This window comes from Rhinichthys klamathensis, unplaced genomic scaffold, assembly GCF_029890125.1.
Source record: "Rhinichthys klamathensis goyatoka isolate OS25496 unplaced genomic scaffold, OSU_Roscu_1.1 h1tg000299l_1, whole genome shotgun sequence".
Classification (NCBI taxonomy): Eukaryota; Metazoa; Chordata; class Actinopteri; order Cypriniformes; family Leuciscidae; genus Rhinichthys; species Rhinichthys klamathensis.
The window spans coordinates 196,167-217,127 of record NW_026606818.1 but is presented as its reverse complement, the minus strand read 5'-3'; the positions used below and the strand labels follow the sequence as shown (position 1 = coordinate 217,127).

At 41.6% G+C, this 20,961-nt stretch overlaps 1 protein-coding gene across 14 annotated transcripts in view; it reads right to left on the bottom strand.

The window, feature by feature from the left end:
• Nucleotides 1–20,961, bottom strand: part of ryr1b (ryanodine receptor 1b (skeletal)) — a 137,071-nt gene that overhangs the window by 39,255 nt on the left and 76,855 nt on the right. For all 14 annotated transcript variants that reach the window (XM_056270198.1, XM_056270197.1, XM_056270204.1 and 11 more), the window contains 30 exons: nucleotides 20,514–20,787; nucleotides 19,920–20,037; nucleotides 19,668–19,800; nucleotides 17,473–17,567; nucleotides 17,231–17,366; nucleotides 16,958–17,141; nucleotides 16,739–16,850; nucleotides 15,983–16,103; nucleotides 15,688–15,857; nucleotides 14,462–14,682; nucleotides 14,296–14,386; nucleotides 14,035–14,175; nucleotides 13,787–13,950; nucleotides 11,480–11,558; nucleotides 11,299–11,388; nucleotides 11,055–11,195; nucleotides 10,894–10,971; nucleotides 10,737–10,812; nucleotides 10,502–10,625; nucleotides 9,755–9,870; nucleotides 9,592–9,659; nucleotides 9,349–9,470; nucleotides 8,648–8,697; nucleotides 8,067–8,127; nucleotides 4,511–4,637; nucleotides 4,299–4,407; nucleotides 2,933–3,014; nucleotides 2,715–2,845; nucleotides 2,311–2,631; nucleotides 734–974 (listed from right to left, as the gene is read on the bottom strand). In XM_056270198.1, the coding sequence (XP_056126173.1) occupies nucleotides 734–974; nucleotides 2,311–2,631; nucleotides 2,715–2,845; nucleotides 2,933–3,014; nucleotides 4,299–4,407; nucleotides 4,511–4,637; nucleotides 8,067–8,127; nucleotides 8,648–8,697; nucleotides 9,349–9,470; nucleotides 9,592–9,659; nucleotides 9,755–9,870; nucleotides 10,502–10,625; nucleotides 10,737–10,812; nucleotides 10,894–10,971; nucleotides 11,055–11,195; nucleotides 11,299–11,388; nucleotides 11,480–11,558; nucleotides 13,787–13,950; nucleotides 14,035–14,175; nucleotides 14,296–14,386; nucleotides 14,462–14,682; nucleotides 15,688–15,857; nucleotides 15,983–16,103; nucleotides 16,739–16,850; nucleotides 16,958–17,141; nucleotides 17,231–17,366; nucleotides 17,473–17,567; nucleotides 19,668–19,800; nucleotides 19,920–20,037; nucleotides 20,514–20,787 (3,976 nt within the window). The remainder of the gene's footprint in view (nucleotides 1–733; nucleotides 975–2,310; nucleotides 2,632–2,714; nucleotides 2,846–2,932; nucleotides 3,015–4,298; nucleotides 4,408–4,510; nucleotides 4,638–8,066; nucleotides 8,128–8,647; nucleotides 8,698–9,348; nucleotides 9,471–9,591; nucleotides 9,660–9,754; nucleotides 9,871–10,501; nucleotides 10,626–10,736; nucleotides 10,813–10,893; nucleotides 10,972–11,054; nucleotides 11,196–11,298; nucleotides 11,389–11,479; nucleotides 11,559–13,786; nucleotides 13,951–14,034; nucleotides 14,176–14,295; nucleotides 14,387–14,461; nucleotides 14,683–15,687; nucleotides 15,858–15,982; nucleotides 16,104–16,738; nucleotides 16,851–16,957; nucleotides 17,142–17,230; nucleotides 17,367–17,472; nucleotides 17,568–19,667; nucleotides 19,801–19,919; nucleotides 20,038–20,513; nucleotides 20,788–20,961) is intronic.

Sequence of the window (20,961 nt, the reverse complement as noted above, 5' to 3'; positions counted from 1 at the left end):
CGAATATCGGCTCGCGTTATTCGTCAGCGTTTTTCAACGCGTTTTTTGTGTTCACACCCAAGCGATTTTCGCTGACGATGAGCCGAGTGAACACGCAAATTCATTCCCTGACATTAGATGGCGCTTAATGTAAAACAGAAATACCCCGGTCCACAAAGTGGCGCTGCGCAACTACGCTTCTGACACTCGCTTGTCACTCAGAAGAAGAGAGCAGGTTTGTCGCGTTTGTCATATAGTTCTTTATTGTCGTTGTTGTCTCTTTATAAAGACACCAACAAGACCAGCAGCTCTACATTCATCTAGCCTTGCATCTTCCTCGTCTTATTTCTTCCCGGCAGAGTGTAGACGCTGCATATCTTCTTCGCCGTTACGTATGTGTGCTCGGCAAGACCGTTTTGTGTTTGAGCGCCCCCAAGTTGTGTTTTACTGTAACTTCAGAAGCTCCAGACACGTGAGCAAAAGCGCCAATCTCATTGGTCGGATAGTTTTTGACACGGCGCGTCAAACCAAAAAAACGAACCCGAGGCGTTTTTTAAAAAATGACGCTTTTACGCGTGGCGTTTTACGCGTCGGTGTGCACACTCACATTGGCGCCCATTGTTTAGTCACGAGGCATTAAACGTCGGCGAATATCGCACGCGAAATTCGTCCCGGTGTGAACAGGCCTTAAGACTCCTTCAAAGGCTTCAAAGGTACGTCTGTTGGTGAAATAAAGGATGCGGATGAGCGATACCTGTTGTTGTCCACGTATCGGATGAGTAGCGGGTAAAGAGCATACAGATCCCTGCAGAGCACAGCGAACTCATCACGAATGGTTCCCTCTTCGCTGTCCACCTCCGTCTTTCCCTCCATACGCAGCTGCTCCTCCTCGGCCACCACCTTTCCACTGCGTTTCTTCAGCTTCTCCATGGTGGGGATGAAGTGGGACTTGAGCATCTCCGGCTTCGCTCTGCTCACGATGGGCTGGGCAAACACTGTGGAGAAACAACTCTGTTAGAAAGGCCTGTTTACATCTCGTTTGAAAAAGCGTATTGGTGGATCGGATCACAAGTGGACGACGCTAGCCTGGCAAGCCAGACCTACATCAAGATGTTAGGTCTGGGAACTCACAATTGGGATGCCTCAATCCGAGGGGCGGGATAAACAGTTGTCTTTCAAAATCCCTCTGCACGCAATAGGATAGCGCTACAACCAACCAGAGCATGAACGATTGTGGATGAGTGAGTCCCATGCGTTTTCCCACCAGCGGAGCTAGTTGATATATTAAACTTTTGCCGTATCCGGTTGTCAAAACTCCGAACACATCTTCCTTTTTTAAGAATGACTTAAGTGACGTTCTCTTAACTCCAAGTCCTCCAGAGTCGCGGCCAAAGCCGATTCGAAAGACCGCTGTTCGCCAGCAGCATCTTCTTTGTTTTCAAGTAGGAGGGAAATCACCTATGGAAATCACGTGGAACCGTCACAACTCTGCTGTCATTATGTTAAGCCCGCCCACCAACTCTATACACGATGTGATTGGCCTGACCAGAATTTGTTTTTTCCAGCTCACAAGCCAACGGAGAGTTGCTAGACCACACTGGCTGCAAAATAATTTTTGCTGCCGCTAGGGTGCGTTTAGATTTCTAGGCTAGGACGACGCTACATACAGGTGTAAATGGGGTCGAACGGTAGTCAAAAACGGATTGCTTTCGTAGTGTCATGTTCGTAGTGCCATGTGGTCGAATGTGTTCGAACACCTGCAAAAGTACTCTCCGTCTACTGACCTAATGTGTAAACATTATGGGATCCGGCTAGACAGACAGGATTTAAACTTTGTCGGCTGAAGACCTAAGTTTGGTTTAAAGATGAATAACGTACCAGTCTTGATGGCTAGGGCTGGGTTGAGAATAGTTTCAAAAAGGGTTTTCTCGATTTCAATTGATTTTCATTTTGATGAACCGATATTGATTCTTAAATCCCAAGAATAGATCCAGGGCCGGTGAGTGGCCCATTTTCAGCTACGGATTTCACAAGACCCATATGTTTCAACAGGAATATACAGATAAATAAAAAGATTCAAATCAAAAGAAAACATTCAAATCAAACTTATTAATAGGTACAGCTGAAATACAGCACATTCAAATGAAAAAGTCAAATAAATTAAAATGAATATCAGACAGCCGTATGGATTAGACTCTCGGCGGGGTCGATATATACTATAGTATCGAGATTCGGAACTGAATCGAATTGCAAGCTTGTGAATCAAAATTGGATTGACTCCTACCCTACTGACTGACTGACTGACTGACATTTATTGCATTTTTTTCTCACCTGCCAATCTCTTCATCCAGGAAGCTTCATCAATGCCCAGGTTGTTGACGACAATCTTCATGATGCTACCCAGGAGCTGATTGAGCTGTTCGGAGGTGACGTCAGTGCACAGATTACCCTCCTGCTCTGGGAAGTTCTCCAGGCCTCTTTCCCACCAGCGGGGAAGATAGTTGCACAGCATGGGCAGGGTGATCTCAATCACATGGGGCATCTCTGTGTAACGGGCCCCGGACTCTGCCAGATCCCCGATCTCTTTCATCAACACGTCCAGTTCAGGGATGTCCAGACACAGTTCCTGCACTTGACTGGGCAGACCCAGAACTAAAACATGGATAAGGGAGTTAAGAAAGCGTTAGTTGATCGCAACAACCATTGATGGTATACGTTCAGAGTGGGCTACTGACTCGTTCTCTCTCGTGGGGTTTTGGTAGTGTACACAGAGTATGCGTTGAACTCGTTGAGGTTGGGCTCCAGGAAGGCAACAGGCATGGCAGCAGCCAGATGAGCCAGACACTCTCCTAGAGCTGGTCTTTGGCTGTGTGGTATCACACCATAACATTCGTTAACATCCTGTAAAACGGTTCATATAGAAACAAATGCAAACATGAAGCTGTTTCCTTACTTCTCAGCATGAGGGGTCTTTACAGTGCCCAGGGAATAGATACTGCACATGATACGATAACAGGATATCTGCAAGTCATCCACTGGAAAAGAGACAAAAAATGAGGGGCTAAACCGGGAAACTTTTTATGCGCTTTGGCCGTCCATTTACACGACAAAAGCTGAAAATGCAAACTTTTGAAAACGGGTTCAAAGTACTAATTTGGAAAATGATACCGTTATCATCTCCATGTAAACTTCTAAAACGTGAATTTGTGAAAACGGTGATGTCATGCACATGTGTATTACGTGTTCAGTCTATAGGCGTGTTTCTTTACAAAGTGACATCACCATCTACTGGCCTGGCAGCATAATACAGCGTTTTTAGTCATTTTCGCGGATAAATAGGGATAATTTTGATACTGTTCTCGTCTGTAAACGCGTAAAAACACAAAGGAAAACCTTTTCCGTTTGTAGTACTTCGTTGTCGTATAAACATACCCTCAATTACAACTACAATATCACAACTATTCGCATATACAGTATTTTCTTATTTTACACAACTCTTGATTGTTATTTTTGTTATAATGTTAAATTTTGTTGAAGAGTTTTCAAAACAAATTAAATTAAATAATATTAATTTATACAGTTTTCACCCTTTGTATTAATGTATATTTGATAAATTTACACTATTAAATCAAATTTGCCTATTTTTAAGTTACCGGTACATTAAATAGTACAATTTACTTATGCTGTTTCATAGTTATTAGTTTAGTTACATAAGATTACACTTACACTTATTTATGCCATTTTCATTATTGTTAATTTACATTATTTTTCACTGTTTTAGCAATACAGTTTTTTTGTCAGATTAAATGATGCCGGGTATACACTGTACATTTTAGCCCCGATTTGAGTTTTGACTGGAAATTACATCGGCGACAAACTACAGCCAATGAGAGAGTTCAGGGGGAGGAGTCATGGAACCGCAACAGAACACCAGCAAGCATGGCTTCTGCAAGCAACCATTCTCTCCTTTATATTCATCTTTTTTCTTTTTCGCTGAAAATCGGCACACAGAAAACTTGGATCACAAGCTTCTTGCATGCCTCATTTTAACAAAAATAATTGTCTGTGTCAATTCTGGCGTGTTTTTGGTTGTGAAACGTAGTTTGTAGACCAGACAGAGTTGTCGGCGATTCTTTCCATTGAAATGTTGTGTAAAGTTGTGTAAAATATGAACAGCCTTTTCAGTTTAATTCCTGTCACCATCTAATTATTTATTCCCTTCATTAATCTATTTATATTTTAATTAAATGTACTCTGCTATGTAGGTTAAATTTAGTCACGATAAATGACTCCTATGAAACCCTATGAAAATATCTCACACATGACATCATCTCCAAACTGGTGCTGGGCGATGTGGTCGAACAGAGAAGTGAGCACTGGCAGAAGAGCAGTGGTGGTGTAGCTTATGTTCTGAGATACACCTTTCACCTGTTACAGAGACAGAGAGAGGAGGGAGAAAGGGGCTCAATTTAGAAACTTTGACCAAGAACAAAGGAACATCTCAGAGAACAGGAACCTGTTTACATCTGACCTGGTTTTTGGTAGACACCTTCCCCAATTTGAGGTTCTCAACCATCTTCTCAATATCATCGGCAGCACTCTCAAAGAAAGAGCGCAGACCAGCCTTCACAATCTCAGGCCCAGATTTCATCACAGTCCTGGAAGAGAAATAAAAACAAACAGATAAGCATGACTTTTAATACATAAACATTAATTAAAGAGATATATCACTCAAAATTGAATTATCCTCAATTACTCACCCTCATGTCATTCTAAACCTATAAGACTTTCATTCATAGATTTAATTTAAGCTTTTATTCACATATAAACATTGAACACTGTGCACTGTGAAACGGAAGCTCAACCGTACTTGCTTGATGCACGAGAATGAACCTCATTGGTTCTTGCTGAAGCTCAGACGTGCTGTGTAACACGAGAATGAACCTCATTGGTTCTTGCTGAAGCTCAGACGTGCTGTGTAACACGAGAATGAACCTCATTGGTTATTGCTGAAGCTCAAACGTGCTGCGTAACACGAGAATGAACCTCATTGGTTCTTGCTGAAGCTCAGACGTGCTGCGTAACGCGAGAATGAACCTCATTGGTTCTTGCTGAAGCTCAAACGTGCTGCGTAACACGAGAATGAACCTCATTGGTTCTTGCTGAAGCTCAAACGGGCTGCGTAACACGAGAAGGAACCTCATTGGTTCTTGCTGAAGCTCAAATGTGCTGCGTAACACGAGAATGAACCTCATTGGTTCTCGCTGAAGCTCAAACGTGCTGCGTAACACGAGAAGGAACCTCATTGGTTCTTGCTGAAGCTCAAACGTGATGCGTAACAGGAGAATGAACCTCATTGGTTCTCGCTGAAGCTCAAACGTGCTGCGTAACACGAGAAGGAACCTCATTGGTTCTTGCTGAAGCTCAAACGTGCTGCGTAACACGAGAATGAACCTCATTGGTTATTGCTGAAGCTCAAACGTGCTGCGTAACACGAGAATGAACCTCATTGGTTCTTGCTGAAGCTCAAACGGGCTGCGTAACACGAGAATGAACCTCATTGGTTCTTGCTGAAGCTCAAACGTGCTGTGTAACATGAGAATGAACCTCATTGGTTCTTGTTGAAGCTCAAACGTGCTGCGTAACACGAGAATGAACCTCATTGGTTCTTGCTGAAGCTCAAACGTGCTGTGTAACACGAGAATGAACCTCATTGGTTCTTGCTGAAGCTCAGACGTGCTGCGTAACACGAGAATGAACCTCATTGGTTATTGCTGAAGCTCAAACGTGCTGCGTAACACGAGAATGAACCTCATTGGTTCTTGCTGAAGCTCAAACGGGCTGCGTAACACGAGAATGAACCTCATTGGTTCTTGCTGAAGCTCAAACGGGCTGCGTAACACGAGAAGGAACCTCATTGGTTCTTGCTGAAGCTCAAATGTGCTGCGTAACACGAGAATGAACCTCATTGGTTCTCGCTGAAGCTCAAACGTGCTGCGTAACACGAGAAGGAACCTCATTGGTTCTTGCTGAAGCTCAAACGTGATGCGTAACAGGAGAATGAACCTCATTGGTTCTCGCTGAAGCTCAAACGTGCTGCGTAACACGAGAAGGAACCTCATTGGTTCTTGCTGAAGCTCAAACGTGCTGTGTAACACGAGAATGAACCTCATTGGTTCTTGCTGAAGCTCAGACGTGCTGCGTAACACGAGAATGAACCTCATTGGTTATTGCTGAAGCTCAAACGTGCTGCGTAACACGAGAATGAACCTCATTGGTTCTTGCTGAAGCTCAGACGGGCTGCGTAACACGAGAATGAACCTCATTGGTTCTTGCTGAAGCTCAGACGTGCTGCGTAACACGAGAATGAACCTCATTGGTTCTTGCTGAAGCTCAAACGGGCTGCGTAACACGAGAATGAACCTCATTGGTTCTTGCTGAAGCTCAGACGTGCTGCGTAACACGAGAATGAACCTCATTGGTTCTTGCTGAAGCTCAAACGGGCTGCGTAACACGAGAATGAACCTCATTGGTTCTTGCTGAAGCTCAAACGGGCTGCGTAACACGAGAAGGAACCTCATTGGTTCTTGCTGAAGCTCAAATATGCTGCGTAACACGAGAATGAACCTCATTGGTTCTCGCTGAAGCTCAAACGTGCTGCGTAACACGAGAAGGAACCTCATTGGTTCTTGCTGAAGCTCAAACGTGATGCGTAACACGAGAATGAACCTCATTGGTTCTTGCTGAAGCTCAGACGTGCTGCGTAACACGAGAATGAACCTCATTGGTTCTCGCTGAAGCTCAAACGTGCTGCGTAACACGAGAAGGAACCTCATTGGTTCTTGCTGAAGCTCAAACGAGCTGCGTAACACGAGAATGAACCTCATTGGTTCTCGCTGAAGCTCAAACGTGATGCGTAACACGAGAATGAACCTCATTGGTTCTTGCTGAAGCTCAAACGTGATGCGTAACACGAGAATGAACCTCATTGGTTCTCGCTGAAGCTCAAACGTGCTGCGTAACACGAGAATGAACCTCATTGGTTCTTGCTGAATGAAACGTGCTGCGTTCTTGCTGAAGCTCAAACGAGCTGCGTAACACGAGAATGAACCTCATTGGTTCTTGCTGAAGCTCAAACGAGCTGCGTAACACGAGAATGAACCTCATTGGTTCTTGCTGAAGCTCAAACGTGCTGCGTAACACGAGAAGGAACCTCATTGGTTCTCGCTGAAGCTCAAACGAGCTGCGTAACACGAGAATGAACCTCATTGGTTCTCGCTGAAGCTCAAACGTGCTGCGTAACACGAGAATGAACCTCATTGGTTCTTGCTGAAGCTCAAACGAGCTGCGTAACACGAGAATGAACCTCATTGGTTCTCGCTGAAGCTCAAACGTGATGCCTAACACGAAAAGGAACCTCATTGGTTCTTGCTGAAGCTCAGACGTGCTGCGTAACACGAGAATGAACCTCATTGGTTCTCGCTGAAGCTCAAACGTGCTGCCTAACACGAAAAGGAACCTCATTGGTTATTGCTGAAGCTCAGACGTGCTGCGTAACACGAGAATGAACCTCATTGGTTCTCGTTGAAGCTCAAACGTGCTGCGTAACACGAGAATGAACCTCATTGGTTCTCGCTGAAGCTCAAACGTGCTGCGTAACACGAGAATGAACCTCATTGGTTCTTGATGAAGCTCAAATGTGCTGCGTAACACGAGAATGAACCTCATTGGTTCTTCCGCGTCAAACAAATTGTATGTGAATAAAAGCCTAAAGAAATATGTTCATCATATAAAGCGATTGTGTCTCTTCAGAGGACTTAGATTAAACTGCTCGATTCATATGGATTTATTTTATGATCTCTTTATTTGAAGAGTCAGAGTTTTAGAGTAAACAGACTTTCAATGGAGCGACAGAAATCTCTCAGGTTTCATTAAAAATATCTTCATTTTTGTTCAAAAGATGAACGAAAGTCTTATGGGTTTGGAACAACATAAATGGGTGAACCCTTTTAGGACTTTTTGGGTGAACTAATTTGCGGATGTAAATGTCAGTAAAATACAGGGAATGCTGTGGTCAACAAACATACCTGGCATCCAGCGAGCGGGAAAGAATATGAAGACAGTTGACCACGGCGGAGGCATCAGTGCCTGCACACACAAACATTCAGACCATGACTTAGGCCTTAAACTTTCACCTACAATTAGCCTGGCTACAACATATGGACTAAGGCTTCTATGCTACGATATATGACACTGATATACAGTAGAATGAAGAGGTATAATAAAAGCTAAAGCAGATATTCTTCCAAAATACCGAGCCAACACTGCAAACGATGCACCAACTTAAGCAAAGCACTGCAAATCATTAGAGAAACACTCTAATAAAGAAAGAAAGAAAGAAAGAAAGAAAGAAAGAAAGAAAGAAAGAAAGAAAGAAAGAAAGAAAGAAAGAAAGAAAGAAAGAAAGAAAGAAAGAAAGAAAGAAAGAAAGAAAGAAAGAAAGAAAGAAAGAAAGAAAGAAAAGGAGGGAGATAAAACCAACAAGAACTCGGAGCAAATAAATGGAACTATTAGGAACGGATGTACAGATGGTGTGAAACATTAAAGAAAAAGGGAAAGACAGTGGAAAAATGAAATGTGCAATCAGGCCATCATGCAGGATTCTTACCAAAGAGGGAAACCCTGTGTCTCACCAGACCAGCCAACTTACAGAAGATACTGAGATAGAAGATACACAGATAGAAAAAGAAGGAAAAAAGAGGGGTGGAGGGTTGGGAAAGAGAGAATGGCATGACAAGGAATAAAATGGTGAGGTTAAGATGATGGAAAAGTAGGAGCAAAATAACGTGATCCATAGAAGATAAATGTAACAAAAGAATGAGGAGACCCGTGGGAAAATACTCCAGGAAGGGGCAGAGAGAAAACCACAGGCAAGAAGAAGAGTGAGGAGCAGAGAGGGTGTGACAGGTCAAAACTATCATAACTAACATCATTAAAAAAAGATTCTGTAAACATTAATGTAATCAAATTTAAATCTTAAGATACATAAAAGATGACTACATCCAACACTGCACATTTTTGACGTCTCATATCTGACATGACATCTGAGGTCTTGGAGCAAAATATGTATCATAATGTACTTTAAATAACATCAAAACAATAGCGGAAAGATAGCAGTTCTGCTGTTGTTCATTAATACCAGTAGTGATGTTGTACAATGAGGAAGTTGTCATGTCGCAGGAAATCAGTGTCCCAATATGAGTGAGCCATTACTGTCCTTACCAGTGCCCGAATTCATGTACACGATACACTGATTCATGATCTCTGATTGAGTACCACAGAAATATAAAGATCTGTAGCATTAGTTACCTAGCAATCATCTCCTTCTCCTTGTTGGAGGCATGACCACCACTGCCCAGGACTTTTGCAGGAGTGGACAGGAAATACAGACAGTGATTCTTAAAGTACTGGTTTACCAATGGAAGCAGAATCTACATGAAGACAATATAAAGAGAAAGAGGAGAGTGTGAGAGGCTGTATCTCTTCCAACTAATTCCCACTGATCTCTGTTTTATTTAGCATGCACTCATTTGCGGGTCAAAGGTGTCTCACCTTGGCAAAGAATTTAATCTCCTGTTCGTGAGGAGATTTCTCAACTCTTCCACTGCTCACAACGGCCTCTGGAGTAACAAACACACAGAACATTCATCAAAAACAGCTTCATCAAGAGCAAACTAACATCTACAGTTTTTAGATGGAAGAAATGAATGTATACCGAGATGAGCAATGAACTCCTGCGCAATCTCCATCCACTTCAACAGCTTCTGCAGGAACCCGTAAGCAAACCGCTTCTCAATGGAGGAAATCTCCTGCTCCATGTCCTTCAAACCCCTGAAGAAGAAAAACAGCAAAGAGACACAACATGGTATTTGTTCCGCCTCATAACATCTGTAAGAGACAATTCAACATGCCATAAAATGTAGGAGAGAAGAACAAAACATTTATCTGACAAAATTATTTGGCAAAAAAGGCAAACTACAACTACATTAATTTAAAAAAATGCATAGAAAAACAAAAAGGAGAAAGGAAAAAGCCTACACTGACTACAACATAACCGTTAGTTCTCTCTTTTTTGGCAAAACAATTTCTTTGTATGACAGCCTGGGCAAATATTATGTCCACACAATTTGGCATCTTTCACCGTGTTATGACAAATAAAACAATTGGAATCCAAACAAAGCACAACTACTCAATATGCTTACAAAATATTTGACACATTTTTTCATAATATTTGAATAAAGGGTGGAGATGACAATTTTCCTAGGCCGGATATCACTTTTGGCCACTACTGATATTTACATAATTAGTGTTTAGAAGTTAAGTATTTTGGTGGTTTCTTGTATATTTGTGTGTAAAATAAATGTTTTTCTTATTTACAGACTTTCGGCATGCTTATTGAAACCTCTGGACCTTTTCAAGGACAGCATAATTTCTTTTTTGTTGTGAGGCATTTTTGTTGTACCTGGTGACAGCATATCCGTTGAGCTGGAGGAATTTAAGCAGGTCTTGGGCTTTTTCTCTATCTCTTGCCTTCTCTTTGGCCGTCAACGTATCATATGGTACCAGCAAAGGATGGGTGCCACCACCTAAACACAAAAAAAAACACATAAACTAGGAGATAGTCCACAGGCTGGTATGATTTATGTTATGAACATTATTTTTAGAAGTAATACAGTGAACAAAATAAACAATCATACCTTTGCCTTGCAGCTCCATCTTCTTCTTGCGGCCCCAGGTGTTGTGGTAATTCTCAGCAACCTGTTCTGCCATAGACTGAACAGATGGAAACATGAGGAATGAATCAATCACAAGGGTTTCCGAATGTCTTATATTGAATGAATGTAAATAATATACCTGTAGCTCTCTGGACAAGGCCATGCCTGTCAGCTCCACTGGCTGGGGAGAGTATCCCTGGCTGGGATCATAGGTGGCCTGCAGGAGACGGATATATAGGTATGGTTAATGGGCTCATCAAACATGCAATTTCCATCTTCATTCTTCCATCTCTCTGTTACCTGAGCAGTCTGGGAGATCTTCCTGGTGGTCTTCACCTCAGTTTTCTCAATCTCTCCATCTCTAGCTTTTTCCAGAGTCCATTCCCACGCCAGCATGGCCTTGATGGACTCTTTAATGGGCCAGCGATATATCTCCTTATCCTGGAGAGAGAATACGAAAGAAAGGTTGACCTTGATTTTGGACAACCAACTGACAAAAGACGGGTTTTAATAAAGATCCATTTCAAAGAAGATCCATTCAGACCTTCTCTGAGAAAGTCTTGTACGGCCGCAACATGTGGTGAGTTTTGGCGTTCTCATCTAGGACCTCTCCATATGTCCAGTTGTTTTGGATCTGGAAGATGGGAAAAAAAAGGTTAAGAGCCTATTCTCAATCCTACAATGCATTTAGCTTTTATAAATAAGCAAGAAGTGCTGATACTAACCTTCTCAAAAGCCCATTTATCGTGCGTGTGCTCAGCAAATTTGTTAATGAAGGCATCAAGTCTCTCAGGAATGATGGTGCTGCAAAGAAACAATAAGAAAACATAATCGTTCAGTTGGTGTTGTTCATTTCAATACAAATCTTTTAATGACTCCCTCAAAATAATTCTTTGTGTTGATCAGCTGAGGACAAAAAAATAGAGAAAAGAGCTTTTATTTTTGGCAGAAAAAAACACTGGGAGGCCTTTAAGGTGCAGTGAGCGATTTCAGAGAAACACTGTTGAAAGTGGATCAGATTGACCAATATAACAGACTTCTAGCCAATCAGCAGTAGGAGGCGTGTCCACTCGTGATGGGGGAAGGAGAGAGATTGAGCCAATCAGCAGTAGGGGGCGTGTCCACTCATGATTGGGGAGGAGAGAGATTGAGCCAATCAGCAGTAGGGGGCGTGTCCACTCATGATTGGGGAGGAGAGTGAGCCAATCAGCAGTAGGGGGCGTGTCCACTCATGATTGGGGAGGAGAGAGAGTGAGCCAATCAGCACTAGGGGGCGTGTCCACTCATGATTGGGGAGGAGAGAGTTTGAGCCAATCAGCAGTAGGGGGCATGTCCACTCATGATTGGGGAGGAGAGAGAGTGAGCCAATCAGCAGTAGGGGGCGTGTCCACTCATGATTGGGGAGGAGAGAGAGTGAGCCAATCAGCACTAGGGGGCGTGTCCACTCATGATTGGGGAGGAGAGAGTTTGAGCCAATCAGCAGTAGGGGGCATGTCCACTCATGATTGGGGAGGAGAGAGAGTGAGCCAATCAGCAGTAGGGGGCGTGTCCACTCATGATTGGGGAGGAGAGAGAGTGAGCCAATCAGCAGTAGGGGGTGTGTCCACTCATGATTGGGGAGGAGAGAGATTGAGCCAATCAGCAGTAGGGGGCGTGTCCACTCATGATTGGGGAGGAGAGAGATTGAGCCAATCAGCAGTAGGAGGCATGTCCACTCATGATGCGGGAGGAGAGAGAGTGAGCCAGTCAGCAGTAGGGGGCGTGTCCACTCATGATTGGGGAGGAGAGAGAGTGAGCAAATCAGCAGTAGGAGGCGTGTCCACTCATGATGCGGGAGGAGAGAGAGTGAGCCAATCAGCAGTAGGGGGCGTGTCCACTCATGATGGGGGAGAGAGATTGAGCCAATCAGCAGTAGGGGGCGTGTCCACTCATGATTGGGAGGAGAGAGGGTGAGCCAATCAGCAGTAGGGGGCGTGTCCACTCATGATTGGGGAGGAGAGAGAGTGAGCAAATCAGCAGTAGGGGGCGTGTCCACTCATGATGCGGGAGGAGAGAGAGAGAGCCAATCAGCAGTAGGGAGCGTGTCCACTCATGATGGGGGAGAGAGATTGAGGCAATCAGCAGTGGGGGCGTGTCCACTCATGATGGGGGAGGAGAGAGATTGAGCCAATCAGCAGTAGGGGGCGTGTCCACTAATGATTGGGAGGAGAGAGCGTGAGCCAATCAGCAGTAGGGGGCGTGTCCACTCATGATTGGGGAGGAGAGAAAGTGAGCCAATCAGCAGTAGGGGGCGTGTCCACTCATGATTGGGAGGGGTGAGAGTGAGCCAATCAGCAGTAGGGGGCGTGTCCACTCATTATTTGGGGAGGAGAGAAAGTGAGCCAATCAGCAGAAGGGGGCGTGCCCACTCATGATGGGGGAGGAGAGAAAGTGAGCCAATCAGCAGTAGGGGGCGTGTCCACTCATGATGTGTTATAAAAGAATTATTTTACTTGGCTTCAGCTATGATAAAGTGACACCCACTCTTGCATTGTGTGTTTGTATATTTTGGGTGCGGAGCAATAAAGGAAGGAGTGTGTTTGTTTCGGTTGATTTCAAATATCAACAGTGTTCTCAGAAATCCCTTACTGCACCTAATACTGCTTCTATTATGTTGACATATTTACAAATGCTTCTCATAACATATTTGAGAAGATGGCATGTTGCTGCTTCATGCTGCTTCACTCGGAAACATGCATGACCAATTATCGTCCAGAAGGCGTGTTTTACCATTCCATTTAATGAAAGAAAATGGTATGGTTCACGCTATGGTCTCCATCCATGGAATACATATATTTAAAATGTATTACATGTAAATGTAAAACACAGCAATTTTTGACATTTATGGGTCATACTTCAGTTAGAAAAATATGGAAATCTGTGTAAATACAGAAAAATCACATACCTGAAATATACGCATATGCACATACTGTATATAAACTCAAAGATGTGAAAATAATACTACATCGAACTATAGCTAATGGTTTTCTCACTTGGTTGTCTCCACTGGTTTGGGGTCAAAGTTGCCCTCAGCGTCGACAGATGCTTTCTTCTCAGTCATAGATGAATAGCTAGCATCCACGTAGTCTGGAGGGATGGCACCCGCTATGGCGCAGATGCAGGGCATGGCGATCTTAAACAGCTCTGCATCAAATTTCTACAGAGATGAGATGCCAAGAACTGTAAGTGTTATTTTTACATTAATAATTCATCTGTTAAATCATGTTTATTTTTGCCAAACCTTGTGTGCGAGGGACTCAAAGATGCCCCAGAAGAGTTTGCGAGAGAGATGCAACTCCTCCTCTGATGAGACTCCAAAGTTCGCCCATCCATTTGGCAGGCAATAATACTTCCAGCAGCGCTCATAGTGGTTGGTCAACAACTAAAAAGAAACAGGATCAGCTAAATTACACTGGCACAGAAATATGATGATAAGAAACAAAACAAAACAAAACAAAACAAAAATCACTCCAACTAATTAAAAATGACTATCCTTGCATACCTTTAGGGGCATCTTGGCGTACTCGTTTAAGATTGGCACATCAAACACCAGCCTTCTCAACAGATGCTGCAACATTGATGGCCGCAGATACCTAAAATTCACAAATATAACTTTATTAGCTCCAATATTGTAAGTTGCCATTTCTAGTGCTAGAGTGGTGACTAACTTGACAAGAGACATAAGGCAGTCCTCGATGACATCCCGCTGGGCCTTGGTAAGAGCACGGCCACGGGACAGCCTGTAGATGGTGTGCAGCATAGAGTCGATCATGATGGCACGGTGTTCAGTGCCAGCGAACAGTGGGGCACACTTAGTGAGCAGAGGCAGCACAGCTGAGCACAGGTAACGGTTCAGAGCCAGAGCCATCTCTGTGGTGCTAAACGCCAACTGGAGGAACATTACAATTAACATCACAGTGTTGTTATTATATTACAACTTGCAGCATTTCTCACAAAGAGTGTCATGGCGGACGAGCAAACTACCATCATTTTACAAATACTACTGTTGTGGTGTCACAGAATGTAGTTTTAAGAATAATTAAGCGAGAATGTAGTTATTTAGACCTCAAATATGCAACATATATAAACATTGCGTCTATTTGGCCATTTGTTCCAGGCCATCAGCAGCCGTTCAGCGCTCATGTACCCGCAGAGAACAGCTTTATCTCGGCCAGTCCTTCGGGAATTTGCCGCTGGCTCTTATGTCGATAGTGTTCAGGTGTAGTTAATTTTTGGGTACATCAAGCGGGCAATCTTAAGCCTTATTTATCTATAACTTGTTCCAGAGCAAGTCTATTTGGCCAAGGGCAAAGTTAAGTTTCATAACTTTATATTTTTATTAACGAAATCCGGTACTATAACTAGCGCTGCTCTATATCAGCACGGTTACTCGTGTGATATTGCTTATATGTTATATTTTATTGTCACATAATCGTGCTGATAAAAGCTCACGAAGACGAAGAAGAAACGGGATCTTTAATAACAAAACTCAGGGAAATCTCACAGAATATACTTCACACATGTTATACCATAGACGAAGATGGATGAACTAAGAGGGAGAACTGAAGGCTTAAGTACACAGAGCAAACAAAGACTAAACTCAGGGACCACAGATGTAAATTAGCCGTATAGCTAACTCTGGTACAGGGCTTGAACTGTGCATGGTCCCTGACAAATAAACGAATAAATAAAATAAATAAACTAATGAGATCATAAAAACAGGTGAATAGGATAACAAATAACTAACAGACTGAGGAAAACTAGGTCACCGTTCAGAGCCAAAAACACAATGAAAACAACAGAACAGGGTATACTCGTTACATATAATATATTATTTTATATTATGAAAGATAAAAATGGTGATGAAATATGATTGACAATATTAAGGGCTCACCGTATCTAGAGAGGCCGCAGCTCTCATATCTGGCAGAAAGCCGACCTCTAGCACATGCAACAGGAAGTCCTGGTTATCAATGCCGTACACTCTGTCCAGGAAAAGCACCATGGAGGCTTTGTGGTCTGGCACGAAACTAGCTGACATTTTTGGCTCAACGATCTGACTATCTATGAAAAGTATCACAGACAAAACCAGAGATAATTATGCAGAAGAGAGTTTTAAGGAAGCCTGTTTTCACCTCAGAGTAAAAATTGTAAGAAATTGTAATTTTTTACAATAAAATCTGGTGTACCTTTGCCTAAGGTGGGGATCTGAACAGAAAGGCTGATGACTCCCACCAGGTCTTCAATGGGCACGAGAGACCTCAAGATGGCTCTGATTCTCAAAGCTTCACCTTTACCGGCTTGGATCAACTGTGGGTAAAGAACAGGTTGAAAATTGAAGTCCACATGAAATCTGTTGAAATGTGACCTTCATCTTAAACACTACTATTCAAAAGTTTGGGGCCAGTAAGATAAAACATTTAAAAAAGAAATGAATACTTGTATTCAGCAGTGATTAAATAAATTGGTCAAATTGATCACAGTGAGAGTAAATGTGTTTATAATGCTACAAAAGATATCTCTTTCAAATAAATGCTGTTTTTTTTACTTTCAATTCATCAAAGAATCCTGAAAAAAGTTTCCACACGGTTTCCACAACAATATTAACTGTTTTCCAACAGTGAAAATAGTAATAAATGTTTCTTGAGCAGCAAATCAGTATATTAGAATGATTTCTAAAGGATCATGTGACACTGAAGACTGGAGTAATTATGCTGAAAATCCAGCTTTTATAACAGGAATACATTTATTTTTAAAATATTTTTAAATAATACAATTTAAATTGTATTAATATTTTACTGTTTTAATGTATTTTTGATCAAAACAAAATGCAGCCTTGGTGAGAAGAAGAGACTTCTTTTTTAAAAACAGTTGAATGATTCCTGTTTACAAACTTTACATTTGTCATGGACTTCACAGGTAAATTATGAAGTTGTTATACTTACATGCATCTCAGGAGCGCAGCGACCCAGCAAGTCAATAAGGGCACAGTAAAATGACATGATAGCATTTCCAAGATGCACTCTGTTCTCCTCATGCTGCTCCTCCCCTCCAAACCTGTGAACCAATCACAAGGGGTAAAAAGTATATATATACAGATTTAATGGCAAACTGTTTAAATAAAAAGCTAAATGCAAGCATTCACTTTCACTGAAGCATCTTACATAAAACGTCTGTCCTTTTTAGGAGTTGGCCCATCTCGGGCAGGGTCCTCAGAGATCTTAATGGCCTCCTCGATGGCAGCTAACAGACCCGCACCACCCTCTCCTCTCAGCGCGGGGCCAAAGCACTCAGGCCGACGAATCAACAGACGAACCACCACGTTAGCGTTCTCCTCTACGCTCTCACCTGCAGGGGGAGACAAAAAAACACAACGTTTAATTAAGAATGCCTTAAAACACAGGACTCAGAGTCAGAATTACACTAAACATGCTCACCATTTACAAACACTGCGAAGCGCAAGAAGTCTAGATATCTCTCTCCTCCACTTGGATTCCATCCTATGTCAGGGTAGCCTTTAGACAGCAGCATGGGACACATCCGAAGGCCACAGCCAGCCAGATATGTCACCACCTGGGTAGCACAATGGACCAATGAATTTTTATGCAGTGGTACATTATAAATGCCTTACAACACAATATCATAAATACAAAAATTATTTCTGACTTCTGAGCATTACCATCTCAAGGTCTTGCTCTTGAAGAGCCAGGGCAAGCTCATTGTTGTCAATGCAGGACGCGGCAGCAACATCCAGAGGAGTAGATCCACGCATCCCTAAAAAGACACACACACAAAAAAAATTATAACAAAAGAGTAATACCAAGGTCTAAATTGTTTAATTTTAATATAATTTAGATTAAAACTAACTAGTGTTAAGTGGTTAATTGGAAAAATCAAATGATTGTCGGCATAGTCCAAATTACATCTATGACTGATGGTATATTTTTATCAGGTTGTTTCTTTGAGAAAACTTGTATATGTGGGTTTTAGACATGACTATAAAACACATCAAGTGAATAAGGCTCAACTTTTTCAAGATGGTATGGCTGAAGGAGGTCACTAATATATTTTGGTCCACAGCCAGACAACAGCTTATATACAAACATGAGCATTTTAAAATCAACCCTGAATTTAACAGAAAGTCAGTGGAGGGATGCTTGAATAGGGGAAATATGGTCCCTCTTTTTAGACCCAGTCAAAAGTCTTAGTCTTGTGTCTGCATTTTGTACAACTTGCAAGCAACATAATGCTGATTGAGGGAGACCAAAGAGAATTGCAATAATCGAATCGTGATGTCACAAATGCATGAATCACTACTTCCAAATCTTTGCATTAAACAAGATGTTTCAATTTTGCAATAGATCTTAAATGGAAAAAGTTTCCTTTAATAACGGCTAATTTGTTTATCAAAAAATATAGTGAAGGGTCAAAGATCACTCAAAGGTTTTTGATTAGTTTGCATACACTGGTTGAGAGTGGACGAAACCAGGCTTCCAAAACAGGCGAAGAATTTGCAGGACAACCTAAAATCCCAAAATCCGTTTTATCCTCATTAAGCTGCAATTTGTCATCTAACTCTTAATATAATTTATGCATTTCAATAAAACACTGAATGAAAGTGTTATCAAGCCTAACTAGAAGGTAAAACAGAATTGTCAGCATAGCAATGATAAGACATGTAGTTCTGAAAAATGTAGACCAAAGGAAGCATATAAAGGGAAAACAATAAAGGTCCCAAAATGGATCCCTGGGGCACACACATGAAAGAGGAGCAGATAATGAGGAAAAATTGCCCACATTTACAGAAAAAGTCCTATTCTCGAGGTAAGACGCAAACCACAGTAGCGCAGTGCCCTGGATACCTACCATACATTTAAGACGCTTAAGAAGAATTATTATATTATGGTCAATGGTATCAAATGCCGCACAAAGATTCAACAAAACTAGCACATCACAAGAGCCTGAATCCAGAGCAAGCTAAATATAATTTGTAAAGATATGCTTAAAATATGTAGATGTATGCTTTAAACTATTGAATTATTTCTTTTGTCATATATTTTGAATGTGTTTTTACTTCAAATTAACGGAAACACCAAAAGACTATAATGTGGAAGAAGCACAGTTTGGTGATTTAATCTGTGTAATTGTATTCTTGTTATTACCTTTATTGATTTGTACAGCTTTTGTACAGCCTTGTATTGTTTTGTAGAGCCCAGGAACATTAGCAACCACTTTGTGGAAGCTACTGGGGATCCAAATAAAGAATACAGAATTTTTATATTTTGACAGCTATAATATATTTATTTTAAAATTATAATTTAAGTTTGATCAATTTAACAAACCAAAATCAAAATCTTTCTATGTACCTTCCAAGGTTTGAAGAGGTACAAGGTTTAATGTACCTCTGGTTGGAAAACACTACTTTAAAGTGTCACAAAAGACTAAAGGCATGATCACACCAACGATAACTATGAACTAGTTTTAATGATCTAGTAATAGATTAATACTAATTTTTTATTAATACTAAAACTATTTTTTATTAATACTAATAAAACTAGTTTTACGTTTTAATGATCACTTTAATTCCATGAGAATAGGGAAGTCCACATCACAGCTATAACGATAACAACACAGAGGTACCTGTATGATATTATTGGAATCACTGTCAGAACAATTTTTTCCCAGCTAATTAATTATAAATAAATAAAAACATTGCCAGGCAGTGCCAGCCAATCAGAATCCACCCTATCCATTGTGCATTGGTGTGGACGCTAATATAGTTATTGTTATAATTTTCATTCTTGGTGTGAATGGACCTTAACAATAATAAAAAATATGCTATCTGCGTCAGATAAGTTTTACAAAGCAACCGACCCAGTCCAATGCCACTGTTCTGCAGCAGGTACGAGAGGTGGTCGAACATGGAGCGCTGGTTCTGACGGCTGATCCTGCAGAAGTAGCACAGGAAGCGACAGCAATTGGTCACCATTTGCGGGAATCGAATTTCCTATAAACAGAGAAAAAAAGATGTTTGTTTCCCTTTAGTTTCAATTGCAGAGTGGGATCCTTGTCTAGGAATAACAGTTTAAAATGTTCAGTACGTGTATAACAAAAATAGGAAAGCACCTTAGAGTCTCCTCCACCTCCCAGCACGTTGACCATAACCTCCATGACCGTCTCATGCATGCCCAGCGCACGCATCAGGTTAGGGTGCTGGTAGAACAACTTGTTGTTCATGATGTTTCTACGAGACAGGAGACATGATGTGATTTCCAGCTAATCACAAATTACTCTAGAGACAAGTTCAGGACATGAGAACAAAAGTTGTATTTTTAAAATAAATGCTGTTCTACTGAACTTTCTATCAGCACAACTGTTTTTAACATTGATTATATTAGGCAAATGTTTCTTGAGCAGCAAATCAGCATATTTTTGAAGGATCATGTGACACTGAAGACTGGAGTAATGATGCTGAAAATTCAGCTTTGCATCAGAAGAATAAATTGCATTTTAAATTATATTATATTAGAAAAGGGTTATTTTAAATTGTGATAACATTTCACAATTTATTTGTTTTTACTATATTTTTCTATCAAATAAATTCAGCCTTGTTGAGCAGAAGAACTTTAAAAAGTTTACAGACCTCAAACTTTTGAACTTGTACATCAAATATGGATTGAGATGTCAAGCACTTTATGTACTGTCATTAGAAGTACCCACCCAATGCTCTGGATCATAAGCCTCTCCTCTTCCGGGCCCATCTGGACGATGAGCAGAGAGCGGATCTGACCCAGGCACTCCAGCATGGCCATTGTGTCCTGTATGGACACAGCGTTGATGGCATAGGCTTTTGGCAGGGCGCGGATCAGCTCTCCCAGTGCGTCATACTGCCGGTGGAGAAGACTGAACATGAGCCGCACCAGCTCAGGGTTCTGAATAAAGGACTCCTGAGCCCAGTGGATCATTGTGTGGGATATCAGCTCCTGTAAAGAACCTGAGGAATAGAATGACGTCCAGAAACGTTAACCAACACACACACAAAAAAAAAAAACTAGTAACATTTTGAACTACGTAAAAAAAAAAAAGTATTGATCTATGGTTGAGGAAAGCGGTGCAACCATGAGACTAGATGAATCTGAACAACCTTTTCAAGATGTTTTACAACATT